Source organism: Hyla sarda, chromosome 9 (assembly GCF_029499605.1).
Source record: "Hyla sarda isolate aHylSar1 chromosome 9, aHylSar1.hap1, whole genome shotgun sequence".
Classification (NCBI taxonomy): Eukaryota; Metazoa; Chordata; class Amphibia; order Anura; family Hylidae; genus Hyla; species Hyla sarda.
This window is the reverse complement of record NC_079197.1, coordinates 5072058-5084523: the sequence shown is the minus strand read 5'-3', so window position 1 is coordinate 5084523 and position 12466 is coordinate 5072058. Positions and strand designations below refer to the sequence as shown.

The following is a 12466-nucleotide window of genomic DNA, read 5'->3' as shown; positions in this document are numbered from 1 at the left end:
TTGTATAATCTATTATTATTAGCAGAAGAAAGAGGAGTCCAGCGTCCAGAAACTCGGAGGATAATATTTATTCACCAGATGGTCATAACAGGAACACAGGGTACAGTGACGCGTTTCGGCTTTACAACAAAGCCTTAGTCATACACAACTTGTACTACAAAAAGAGCGGGTTTTATACATGTGGGTGGGCGGACCCGTCATGTCCGCCCACCCACATGTATAAAACCCGGTCTTTTTGTAGTACAAGTTGTGTATGACTAAGGCTTTGTTGTAAAGCCGAAACGCGTCACTGTACCCTGTGTTCCTGTTATGACCATCTGGTGAATAAATATTATCCTCCGAGTTTCTGGACGCTGGACTCCTCTTTCTTCTGCTGTTAATTGGGCTCTGTCCGCGCTCTGTCCGTGCGCACCTGGGGTGAGCTGAAGCATTGCTGTTTCTCTATCTAATCTATTATTATTACTATTATTATTAATAATAATAATATATATGTAATTAATAACTAATATGACACCTGCATGAAAACTGAAAAATGTTGTTCAATAATTAAATAAATAAATCAATATTTTTGTTACATATTATGGGGTAAATTATTATTATTATTATTATTATTAATAATACTACTGCTAATAATAATAATAGTAAAAATAATATTCCTCATAATATATATATTGTTTTCTCAGTTATAAATGAATCAGATGAGCCGCCTCCTGTGTCTTTTTGGGAGTGTGCCTGTGATCACATGGGAGGATCTTGGGCCTCATCCTCATAAATCCTGGTGCCATAACCTGAGCAATGAGGATCCCACAATCTGTCATCTCCAGCCTAATTGTTATAAAGAATGATGTGACCTCAGCTCTATACATATTTATATAGGGCTGTGTGTATATATAGAGAAACAAATGATACAAGGCAGGAGCAGAGCCACATTGTGTCTGCGCTGTAGTCTTTACACTCAAGGATTGTAGTAAGAATGTCGCAATGTCACATCTTCTGAGCCACAAAGAGAGATTCACTTCAGAAGTGTTTCTTTACCCTTTATATATGTTCTTTACCCTTCTTACATGTTTCTTTACCCTTTATATATGTTCTTTACCCTTCTTACATGTTTCTTTACCCTTTATACATGTTCCATCCCCTTCTTACATGTTTCTTTACCCTTTATACATGTTCCATCCCCTTCTAACATGTTTCTTACCCTTATACATTATTTATACCCTTATAACAGGTTATTTACCCTTATACATTATTTGTATCCATATAACATGTTCCTTATCCATATAACATGTTCCTTATCCATATAACATGTTCCTTATCCATATAACATGTTCCTTATCCTTATAACACGTCCCATATCCTTATAACATGTCCCTTATCCTTATAACATGTCCCTTATAACATGTCCCTTATCCTTATAACAAGTCCCTTATCCTTATAACACGTCCCTTATAACATATCCCTTATCCTTATAACATGTCCCTTATAACATGTCCCTTATCCTTATAACATGCCCCTTATCCTTATAACACGTCCCTTATCCTTATAACATATCCCTTATCCTTATAACATGTCCCTTATAACATGTCCCTTATCCTTATAACATGCCCCTTATCCTTATAACACGTCCCTTATCCTTATAACATATGCCTTATCCTTATAACATATCCCTTATCCTTATAACATGTCCGTTATCCTTATAACATATCCCTTATCCTTATAACATAACTGTCACGATGCCGGCTGGCAGGTAGTGGATCCCCTGTGCCAGAGAGGGATGGCGTGGACCGCGCTAGTGGACCGGTTCTAAGCCACTACAGGTTTTCACCAGAGCCCGCCGCAAAGCGGGATGGTCTTGCTGCGGCGGTAGTGACCAGGTCGTATCCACTAGCAACGGCTTACCTCTCTGGCTGCTGAAGATGCTGAAGATAGGCGCGGTACAATGGAGTAGGCAGAAGCAAGGTCGGACGTAGCAGAAGGTCGGGGGCAGGCGGCAAGGATCGTAGTCAGGGGCAACGGCAGGAGGTCAGGAACACGGACTAGGAACAGACTAGGGAATGCTTTCACTAGGCACTAAGGCAACAAGATCCGGCAAGGGAGTGCAGGGGAAGTGAGGTATAAGTAGGGAGTGCACAGGTGGAAACTAATTAAGCTAATTGGGAAGATTGGGCCAGGCACCATCATTGGTGCACTGGCCCTTTAAATCGCAGAGACCCGGCGCGCGCGCGCCCTAGGGAGCGGGGCCGCGCGCGCCGGGACAGGACCGAGGGAGAGCGAGTCAGGTACGGGGACCGGGGTGCGCATCGCGAGCGGGCGCTACCCGCATCGCGAATCGCACCCCGGCTGAAGGCGGGACCGCAGCGCACCCGGTCAGTGGATCTGACCGGGGCGCTGCAACAACGAAGATGAGGCGAGCGCTCCGGGGAGGAACGGGGACCCGGAGCGCTCGGCGTAACAGTACCCCCCCCCTTGGGTCTCCCCCTCTTCTTGGGGCCAAAGAACCTGAGAAAAAAAAACTCAATTTTTCCGTGAAGAGGTCCGATGCAAATTAGGAGGGGTTCAGTGTGGAAACGTACGAGACAGTCCAATCTTTTATTGTAAAAACAATAGATGTAGAGGGGTCTGGCGAGACTGGTCACAGGAACGTAGAACCTGTTGATGAGAGAGGCCAAAAAAAATTTTCCTGCAGATCCGGAATCCAAGAAGAGCATAGTAGAGAAGGAGAAGGTAGAGGCAGATATCCGCACAGGCACAGTAAGGCGTGGAGAAGCAGAGTTGACATCAAGAACTGTGTCACCTTCGTGCGGAGTCAGCGTGCGTCTTTCCAGGCGGGGAGGACGGATAGGACAATCCTTCAGGAAGTGTTCGGTACCGGCATAGTACAGGCAAAGATTCTCCATGCGGCGTCGTGTCCTCTCTTGAGGTGTCAAGCAAGACCGGTCAACATGCATAGCCTCCGCGGCGGGAAGCACAGGAACAGATTGCAGAGGACCAGAGGAGAGAGGAGCCGGAGAGAAAAAACGCTTCGTGCGAACAAAGTCCATATCCAGGCGGAGCTCCAGATGCCATCCGGAAGAACGCATGTCAATGCGAGTGGCTAGATGAATGAGTTCATGTAGGTCAGCAGGAGTCTCTCGTGCGGCCAGAACATCTTTAATGTTGCTGGATAGGCCTTTTTTAAAGGTCGCGCAGAGAGTCTCACTATTCCAGGACAACTCGTAAGCAAGAGCACGGAACTGAATGGCGTACTCGCCAACGGAAGAAACACCCTGGGCCAGGTTCAGCAGGGCAATCTCGGCTGAAGAAGCTCGGGCAGGTTCCTCAAAGACACTTCGAATTTCCGAGAAGAAGGAGTGTACAGAGGCAGTGACGGGGTCATTGCGGTCCCAGAGCGGTGCGGCCCATGACAGGGCTTTTCCAGACAGAAGGCAGAACACGAAAGCCACCTTAGACCTTTCAGTAGGAAACTGGTCCGACATCATCTCCAAGTGCTGGGAACATTGCGAAAGAAAGCCACGGCAATACTTAGAGTCCCCATTAAATTTGTCCGGCAAGGACAGGCAGAGGCTAGGAGTGGCCACTCGCTGCGGAGGAGGTGCAGGAGCTGGCGGAGGAGATGATTGCTGAAGAAGTTGCGAATGTTGGTGCAAAATGGTGGACACTTCCGACAGCTGGTGGGTTAGATGGGCGATCTGTCGGGCGATATCAGAGACAACTGGCAGGGGAACCTCAGCGGAATCCATGGCCGGATCTACTGTCACGATGCCGGCTGGCAGGTAGTGGATCCCCTGTGCCAGAGAGGGATGGCGTGGACCGCGCTAGTGGACCGGTTCTAAGCCACTACAGGTTTTCACCAGAGCCCGCCGCAAAGCGGGATGGTCTTGCTGCGGCGGTAGTGACCAGGTCGTATCCACTAGCAACGGCTTACCTCTCTGGCTGCTGAAGATGCTGAAGATAGGCGCGGTACAATGGAGTAGGCAGAAGCAAGGTCGGACGTAGCAGAAGGTCGGGGGCAGGCGGCAAGGATCGTAGTCAGGGGCAACGGCAGGAGGTCAGGAACACGGACTAGGAACAGACTAGGGAATGCTTTCACTAGGCACTAAGGCAACAAGATCCGGCAAGGGAGTGCAGGGGAAGTGAGGTATAAGTAGGGAGTGCACAGGTGGAAACTAATTAAGCTAATTGGGAAGATTGGGCCAGGCACCATCATTGGTGCACTGGCCCTTTAAATCGCAGAGACCCGGCGCGCGCGCGCCCTAGGGAGCGGGGCCGCGCGCGCCGGGACAGGACCGAGGGAGAGCGAGTCAGGTACGGGGACCGGGGTGCGCATCGCGAGCGGGCGCTACCCGCATCGCGAATCGCACCCCGGCTGAAGGCGGGACCGCAGCGCACCCGGTCAGTGGATCTGACCGGGGCGCTGCAACAACGAAGATGAGGCGAGCGCTCCGGGGAGGAACGGGGACCCGGAGCGCTCGGCGTAACAATATCCCTTATCCTTATAACATGTCCGTTATCCTTATAACATATCCCTTATCCTTATAACATATCCCTTATCCTTATAACAAGTCCCTTATCCTTATAACATGTCCCTTATCCTTATAACATGTCCCTTATAACATGTCCCTTATCCTTATAACATGCCCCTTATCCTTATAACACGTCCCTTATCCTTATAACATATGCCTTATCCTTATAACATATCCCTTATCCTTATAACATGTCCGTTATCCTTATAACATATCCCTTATCCTTATAACATATCCCTTATCCTTATAACAAGTCCCTTATCCTTATAACAAGTCCCTTATCCTTATAACATGTCCCTTATAACATGCCCCTTATCCTTATAACATATTCCTTATCCTTATAACATGTCCCTTATCCTTATAACATGTCCCTTATCCTTATAACATGTCCCTTATCCTTATAACATGTCCCTTATCCTTATAACATGTCTCTTATCCTTATAACATATCCCTTATCCTTATAACATGTCTCTTATCCTTATAACATATCCCTTAACCTTATAACATGCCCCTTATCACATGTCCCTTATTCTTATAACAAGTCTCTTATTATTATAACATGTCCCTTATCCTTATAACATGTCCCTTATAACATGTCCCTTATCCTTATAACATGCCCCTTATCACATGTCCCTTATTCTTGTAACATGCCCCTTATAACATGTCCCGTATTATTATAAAATGTCCCTTATAACCTGTCCCTTATCCTTATAACATGTCCCTTATCCTTATATGTCCCTTATAACATGTCCCTTATCCTTATAACATGTCACTTATAACATGTCCCTTATAACATGTCCCGTATCCTTATAACATGCCACTTATAACATGTCCCTTATAACATGTCCCTTATCCTTATAAGAATAAGGGACATGTGATAAGGGGCATGTTATAAGGATAAGGGACATGTTATAAGTGACATGTTATAAGGATACGGGACATGTTATAAGGGACATGTTATAAGGGACATGTAAGGATAAGGGACATGTTATAAGGGACATGTAAGGATAAGGGACATGTTATAAGGATAAGGGACAGGTTATAAGGGTCATTTTATAATAATATGGGACATGTTATAAGGGGCATGTTATAAGAATAAGGGACATGTGATAAGGGACATGTTATAAGGATAAGGGACTTGTTATAAGAATAAGAGACTTGTTATAAGAATAAGGGACATGTGATAAGGGGCATGTTATAAGGATAAGGGACATGTTATAAGAATAAGAGACATGTTATAAGGATAAGGGACATGTTATAAGGATAAGGGATATGTTATAAGGATAAGGAGCATGTTATAAGGGACATGTAATAAGGATAAGGGACTTGTTATAAGGATAAGGGATATGTTATAAGGATAAGGGATATGTTATAAGGATAACGGACATGTTATAAGGATAAGGGACATGTTATAAGGATAAGGGATATGTTATAAGGGACATGTTATAAGGATAAGGGACATGTTATAAGGATAAGGGACATGTTATAAGGGACATGTTATAAGGATACGGGACATGTTATAGGGAACATGTTATAAGGATACGGGACATGTTATAAGTGACATGTTATAAGGATACGGGACATGTTATAAGGGACATGTTATAAGAATAAGAGACATGTGATAAGGGGCATGTTATAACAAGTCTCTTATTCTTATAACATGTCCCTTATAAAATGTCCCTTAACCTTATAACATGTCCCTTATCCTTATAACTTGTCCCTTATAACATGTCCCTTAACCTTATAACATGTCCCTTATCCTTATAACATGTCCCTTATAACATGTCCCGTATCCTTATAACATGTCCCTTATAACATGTCCCGTATCCTTATAACATGTCCCCTATAACATGTCCTGTATCCTTATAACATGTCCCTTATAACATGTCCCGTATCCTTATAACATGTCTCTTATCCTTATAACATGTCCCTTATAACATGTCCCTTATAACATGTCCCGTATTATTATAAAATGTCCCTTATAACCTGTCCCTTATCCTTATAACATGTCCCTTATCCTTACATGTCCCTTATAACATGTCCCTTATCCTTATAACATGTTCCTTATCCCATATAACATGTCCCTTATCCTTATAACATGTTCCTTATCCCATATAACATGTCCCTTATCCTTATAACATGTCCCTTATCCTTATAACATGTCCCTTATAACATGTCCCTTATCCTTATAACATGTTCCTTATCCCATATAACAAGCCTCTTATCCTTATATCATGTCCCATATCCTTATAACATGTCTTTTATCCTTATAACAAGTCCCTTATCCTTACATGTCCCTTATGCTTATAACATGTTCCTTATACTTATAACATGTCTCTTATCCCTTATAACATGTCTCTTATCGTTATAACATGTTCCTTATCCTTATAACATGTCTCTTATCCCTATAACATGTCCCTTATCCCTATAACATGTCCCTTATCCCTATAACATGTTCCTTATCCCTATAACATGTCCCTTATCCTTATAACATGTCCCTTATCCCTATAACATGTCCCTTATCCCTATAACATGTTCCTTATCCTTACATGTCCCTTATCCCTATAACATGTCCCTTATCCTTATAACATGTCCCTTATCCCTATAACATGTCCCTTATCCCTATAACATGTCCCTTATCCCTATAACATGTCCCTTATCCCTATAACATGTCCCTTATCCCTATAACATGTCTCTTATCCCTATAACATGTCCCTTATCCCTATAACATGTCCCTTATCCCTATAACATGTTCCTCACCCTTAGAACATGTAGCCAATGCATGATTGTCACTCTAAGAACTGCCCTAGCGCTATTCACCTCCTGGACATTTTACCATACTGGTCTATACAACTAAATAAAGCTACCTGTATATAGCAGCATTATATGCTCCCTTTACATTACTACATCTGATGATAAAGCTATCTGTATATAGCAGCATTATATGCTCCCTTTACATTACTACATCTGATGATAAAGCTACCTGTATATAGCAGCATTATATGCTCCCTTTACATTACTACATCTGATGATAAAGCTACCTGTATATAGCAGCATTATATGCTCCCTTTACATTACTACATCTGATGATAAAGCTACCTGTATATAGCAGTATTATATGCTCCCTTTACATTACTACATCTGATGATAAAGCTACCTGTATATAGCAGCATTATATGCTCCCTTTACATTACTACATCTGATGATAAAGCTACCTGTATATAGCAGCATTATATGCTCTCTTTACATTACTACATCTGATGATAAAGCTACCTGTATATAGCAGTATTATATGCTCCCTTTACATTACTACATCTGATAATAAAGCTACCTGTATATAGCAGCATTATATGCTCCCTTTACATTACTACATCTGATGATAAAGCTACCTGTATATAGCAGCATTATATGCTCCCTTTACATTACTACATCTGATGATAAAGCTACCTGTATATAGCAGCATTATATGCTCCCTTTATATTACTACATCTGATGATAAAGCTACCCGTATATAGCAGTATTATATGCTCCCTTTATATTACTACATCTGATGATAAAGCTACCTGTATATAGCAGTATTATATGCTCCCTTTACATTACTACATCTGATGATTTTGTGCACTTGACACAGGTTTTGGTCTGGTGTCGGCTCTATAGGGGGATGAATTTCGGTGTAATACAGGTAGGATGGCTTATCTGTGTCCTCCCAACCCTGTCTCCAGCTGTTGCAAAACTACAACTCCCAGGGGTTGGGGTGATTTTGTAATTGTGATTTGCGCTCAGTTTTGGATTGGGCGCTGTTCCTGCGCCTGTCGTCGGTTTTGTAGTCAGGTAAATCACTGAGATGCGGTAATAGATAATGCATTGTTATATGGTAGAGGTTGTGCCCTGGAGCTGGTGCTTTTGCTGCGTTTTCATTGCCCTCCCGTTGTGTCAACAATAAGGCTGCATTCACATCTCGTTTTTGCAATACGGTTCCCGTTTCCGGTTTCAGTGAAAAAAACGTATGGAACCGTATTGCAAACCGAATGTATAGACACTTCATAGAAAACGGTATGCCAACCGTAGCATCCGGTTGTGTACGTTGTGCATCATTTTAGTTTTTATCCGGTTTTTTTCCCCGTACACAAAACTATAGTGTACTACGGTTTTATGTCCGGGTGAAAAACCGGATACAACCCGTATACGTTTTTTTTAAATGGTGGTCTATGGGAACCGTACTGAACCGTATGTGCGTACGGTTTCATCCGGTTTGCACAATACGGTTTTGCAGTTTGCACATGCGCAGTGCACGCCGAAAGTTCTTCCCACAAGTAGAACTAGAAGAACTTTATTTAATTAAAGACAAACATAAAAACTAAACCAAACCGTATGGAGCCGTTTTCTTCTTCCCACAAATAGAACAAGAAGAACTTTATTTAATTAAAGACAAACATAAAAACGAAACCAAACCGTATGGAGCCGTTTTCTTCTTCCCACAAATAGAACAAGAAGAACTTTATTTAATTAAAGACAAACATAAAAACGAAACCAAACCGTATGGAGCCGTTTTCAAACCGTACAGAGGTATATATATGGTTCAGTCCAGTTTTGAGACATACGTTTTTTTTTACAAAAAACCTGATACGGGGACCGTGTGGCAAAAACGAGATGTGAATGCAGCCTAAGTCTGTGTACAGCTTTCTTTAGAAATGTCGCATAGTGTGCACTGACCTGCGGTTCTGGTACCAGGTCTTCACCTGGGTGTCGGTGAGGTTGAGTGAGGCCGCCAGCTCCATCCTGTCCTGCACACTCAGGTATTTCTGCCTCTCGAAGCTACGCTCCAATTGCGCCAACTGGTGGTCGGTGAAGGCGGTGCGGGCCTTGCGGGGCTTCTTCAGCCGGACCGGGGGGCTATCCCTGGAGCTGGAGATTTCCCGCTCCCCCTCCTCCTTTACTGCAACATCAATCAACACAAACAAGGACTGTTCATTATAACGATTAGTCGCTAATAACCGCTACGACAATTAATAGTATCGCAGGTTTTAATGAAGAGTAATGGAGGGATATCCTCCAGAACATTGTTTCTCAACCAGGGTGCCTCCAGCTGTTGCAAAACTACAATTCCCAGCATGCCCGGACAGCCAACGGCTGTCCGGGCATGCTGGGAGTTGTAGTTTTGCAACAGCTGGAGGCATCCTGGTTGGGAAACAATGAGCTAAGGATTGTCTTTTCCTGTTCCTGTTGCAAAACTACAACTCCCAGCATGCCCGGGCATGCTGGGAATTACAGTTTTGCAACAGCTGGAGGCACCCTGGTTGGGAAACACTGCTCTAGAACACAGCACTATTATTGTAAATATTAGCACATGTCATGTGTGATCCATTATATATAAAGCACAGATTGTCATAGTTTATAATAGTGATTTAGTACAGATGATAAAAGCTGCGTGTATAAATCACATATAAATAATATAAATATATATACAAATACACAGGTTATAAATGTTCAGTGTTATGAGTTATAATCGTCCTCTAGTGTTTATAGATCACATGGAAAGTAGAGATTATAATGGTTTAATGTTATAGATTATTATAGTTATACCATAAATATATAGAGTATAGATTATTCTAGTTATACCATAAATATATAGAGTATAAATTATTATTGTTATACCATAAATATATAAAGTATAGATTATTATAGTTATACCATAAATATATAAAGTATAGATTATTATAGTTATACCATAAATATATAAAGTATAAATTATTATAGTTATACCATAAATATATAAAGTATAGATTATTATAGTTATACCATAAATATATAGAGTATAGATTATTCTAGTTATACCATAAATATATAAAGTACAGATTATTATAGTTATACCATAAATATATAAAGTATAGATTATTATAGTTATACCATAAATATATAAAGTATAGATTATTATAGTTATACCATAAATATATAGAGTATAGATTATTCTAGTTATACCATAAATATATAAAGTATAGATTATTATAGTTATACCATAAATATATAAAGTACAGATTATTATAGTTATACCATAAATATATAAAGTATAGATTATTATAGTTATACCATAAATATATAAAGTATAGATTATAATCTTTCAGTGTTATAGATTATTATAGTTATACCATAAATATATAAAGAATAGATTATAATAGTTATACCATAAATATATAAAGTATAAATTATTATAGTTATACCATAAATATATAAAGTATAGATTATTATAGTTATACCATAAATATATAAAGTATAGATTATTATAATTATACGATAAATATATAAAGTATAGATTATTATAGTTATACCATAAATATATAAAGTATTAATTATTATAGTTATACCATAAATATATAAAGTATAGATTATTATAGTTATACCATAAATATATAAAGTATAGATTATTATAGTTATACCATAAATATATAAAGTAGAGATTATAATGGTTTAATATTATAGATTATTATAGTTATATCATAAATATATAAAGTATAGATTATTATAGTTATACCATAAATATATAAAGTATAGATTATTATAGTTATACCATAAATATATAAAGTAGAGATTATAATGGTTTAATGTTATAGATTATTATAGTTATATCATAAATATATAAAGTATAGATTATAATCATTTAAAGTGATATTATTATAGTTATACCTTAAATATGTAAAGTAGAGATTATAATGGTTTAATGTTATAGATTATTATAGTTATATCATAAATATATAAAGTATAGATAATAATGGTTCAGTATTATAGATTATTATAGTTATATCATAAATATATAAAGTACAGATTATTATAGTTATACCATAAATATATAAAGTACAGATTATTCTAGTTATACCATAAATATATAAAGTATAGATTATTATAGTTATATCATAAATATATAAAGTATAGATTATTATAGTTATACCATAAATATATAAAGTAGAGATTATAATGGTTTAATATTATAGATTATTATAGTTATATCATAAATATATAAAGTAGAGATTATAATGGTTCAGTATTATACATTATTATAGTTATATCATAAATATATAAAGTACAGATTATTATAATTATATCATAAATATATAAAGTACAGATTATAATGGTTTAATGTTATACATTATTATAGTTATATCATAAATATATAAAGTATAGATTATTATAGTTATACCATAAATATATAAAGTATAGATTATAATCATTTAAAGTGATATTATTATAGTTATACCTTAAATATATAAAGTACAAATTATAATAGTTTAATGTTATAAATTAATATAGTTATACCATAAATGATTTAGGTACAGACTATAATAATTTAATGTTATATATTTATATAATTATACCATAAATAAGTACAAATTATAATAGTTCAATGATTTTAGATTAATATAATTACACCTTATACCAGTGTTTCCCAACCAGGATGCTTCCAGCTGTTGCAAAACTACAACTCCCAGCATGCCCGGAAAGCCTTTGGCTGTCCGGGCATGCTGGGAGTTGTAGTTTTGCAACAGCTGGAGGCACCCTGTTTGAGAAACCCTGATATATATAGATATAGATATAGTGTTGTGCGCAGCATAGATGTAGTAGTGCTGGCTTGGTTGTTCGGATCTCTTTTATTTGCAGTCCTATGTAAGCACATGGTGCCGAAGGACAAGCTCAGCTCTCCTGCACCCCTGCATGTTCAGTATATGGAGCAGGTCCTTCTCAGGACACCGAACATGAAGTATATAACAGATCGCGATCATACAGATGTAGCGGTCCTGAATTTGTATTCTGTGTTTACATAGATGTCACCTGCAGTCCTATGTAAAATTGCAAAAAAAATATTATTATTATAATTATTATGAAATAGTCAGTTTATAGTGCAGAAGCACATAATCCGCTCTGTTCTGTTCTCCCAGCTGTATACAGGCCGT

General features: G+C 38.7%; 2 protein-coding genes across 4 annotated transcripts in view; one reads left to right on the top strand and one right to left on the bottom strand.

Moving 5' to 3' along the window:
* LOC130290572 (transcription termination factor 1-like) overlaps window positions 1–12466 on the top strand; it is a 234798-nt gene that overhangs the window by 11126 nt on the left and 211206 nt on the right. The gene's annotated exons all lie outside the window — the stretch shown is intronic.
* Window positions 1–12466, bottom strand: part of BARHL1 (BarH like homeobox 1) — a 39333-nt gene that overhangs the window by 8583 nt on the left and 18284 nt on the right. For all 3 annotated transcript variants that reach the window (XR_008847633.1, XM_056538406.1, XM_056538407.1), the window contains exon 2: window positions 9237–9459. Coding sequence is in view for 2 of the 3 variants with exons in the window: in XM_056538406.1 (XP_056394381.1) it covers window positions 9237–9459 (223 nt within the window). In the remaining variant the exon portion in view is untranslated. The remainder of the gene's footprint in view (window positions 1–9236; window positions 9460–12466) is intronic.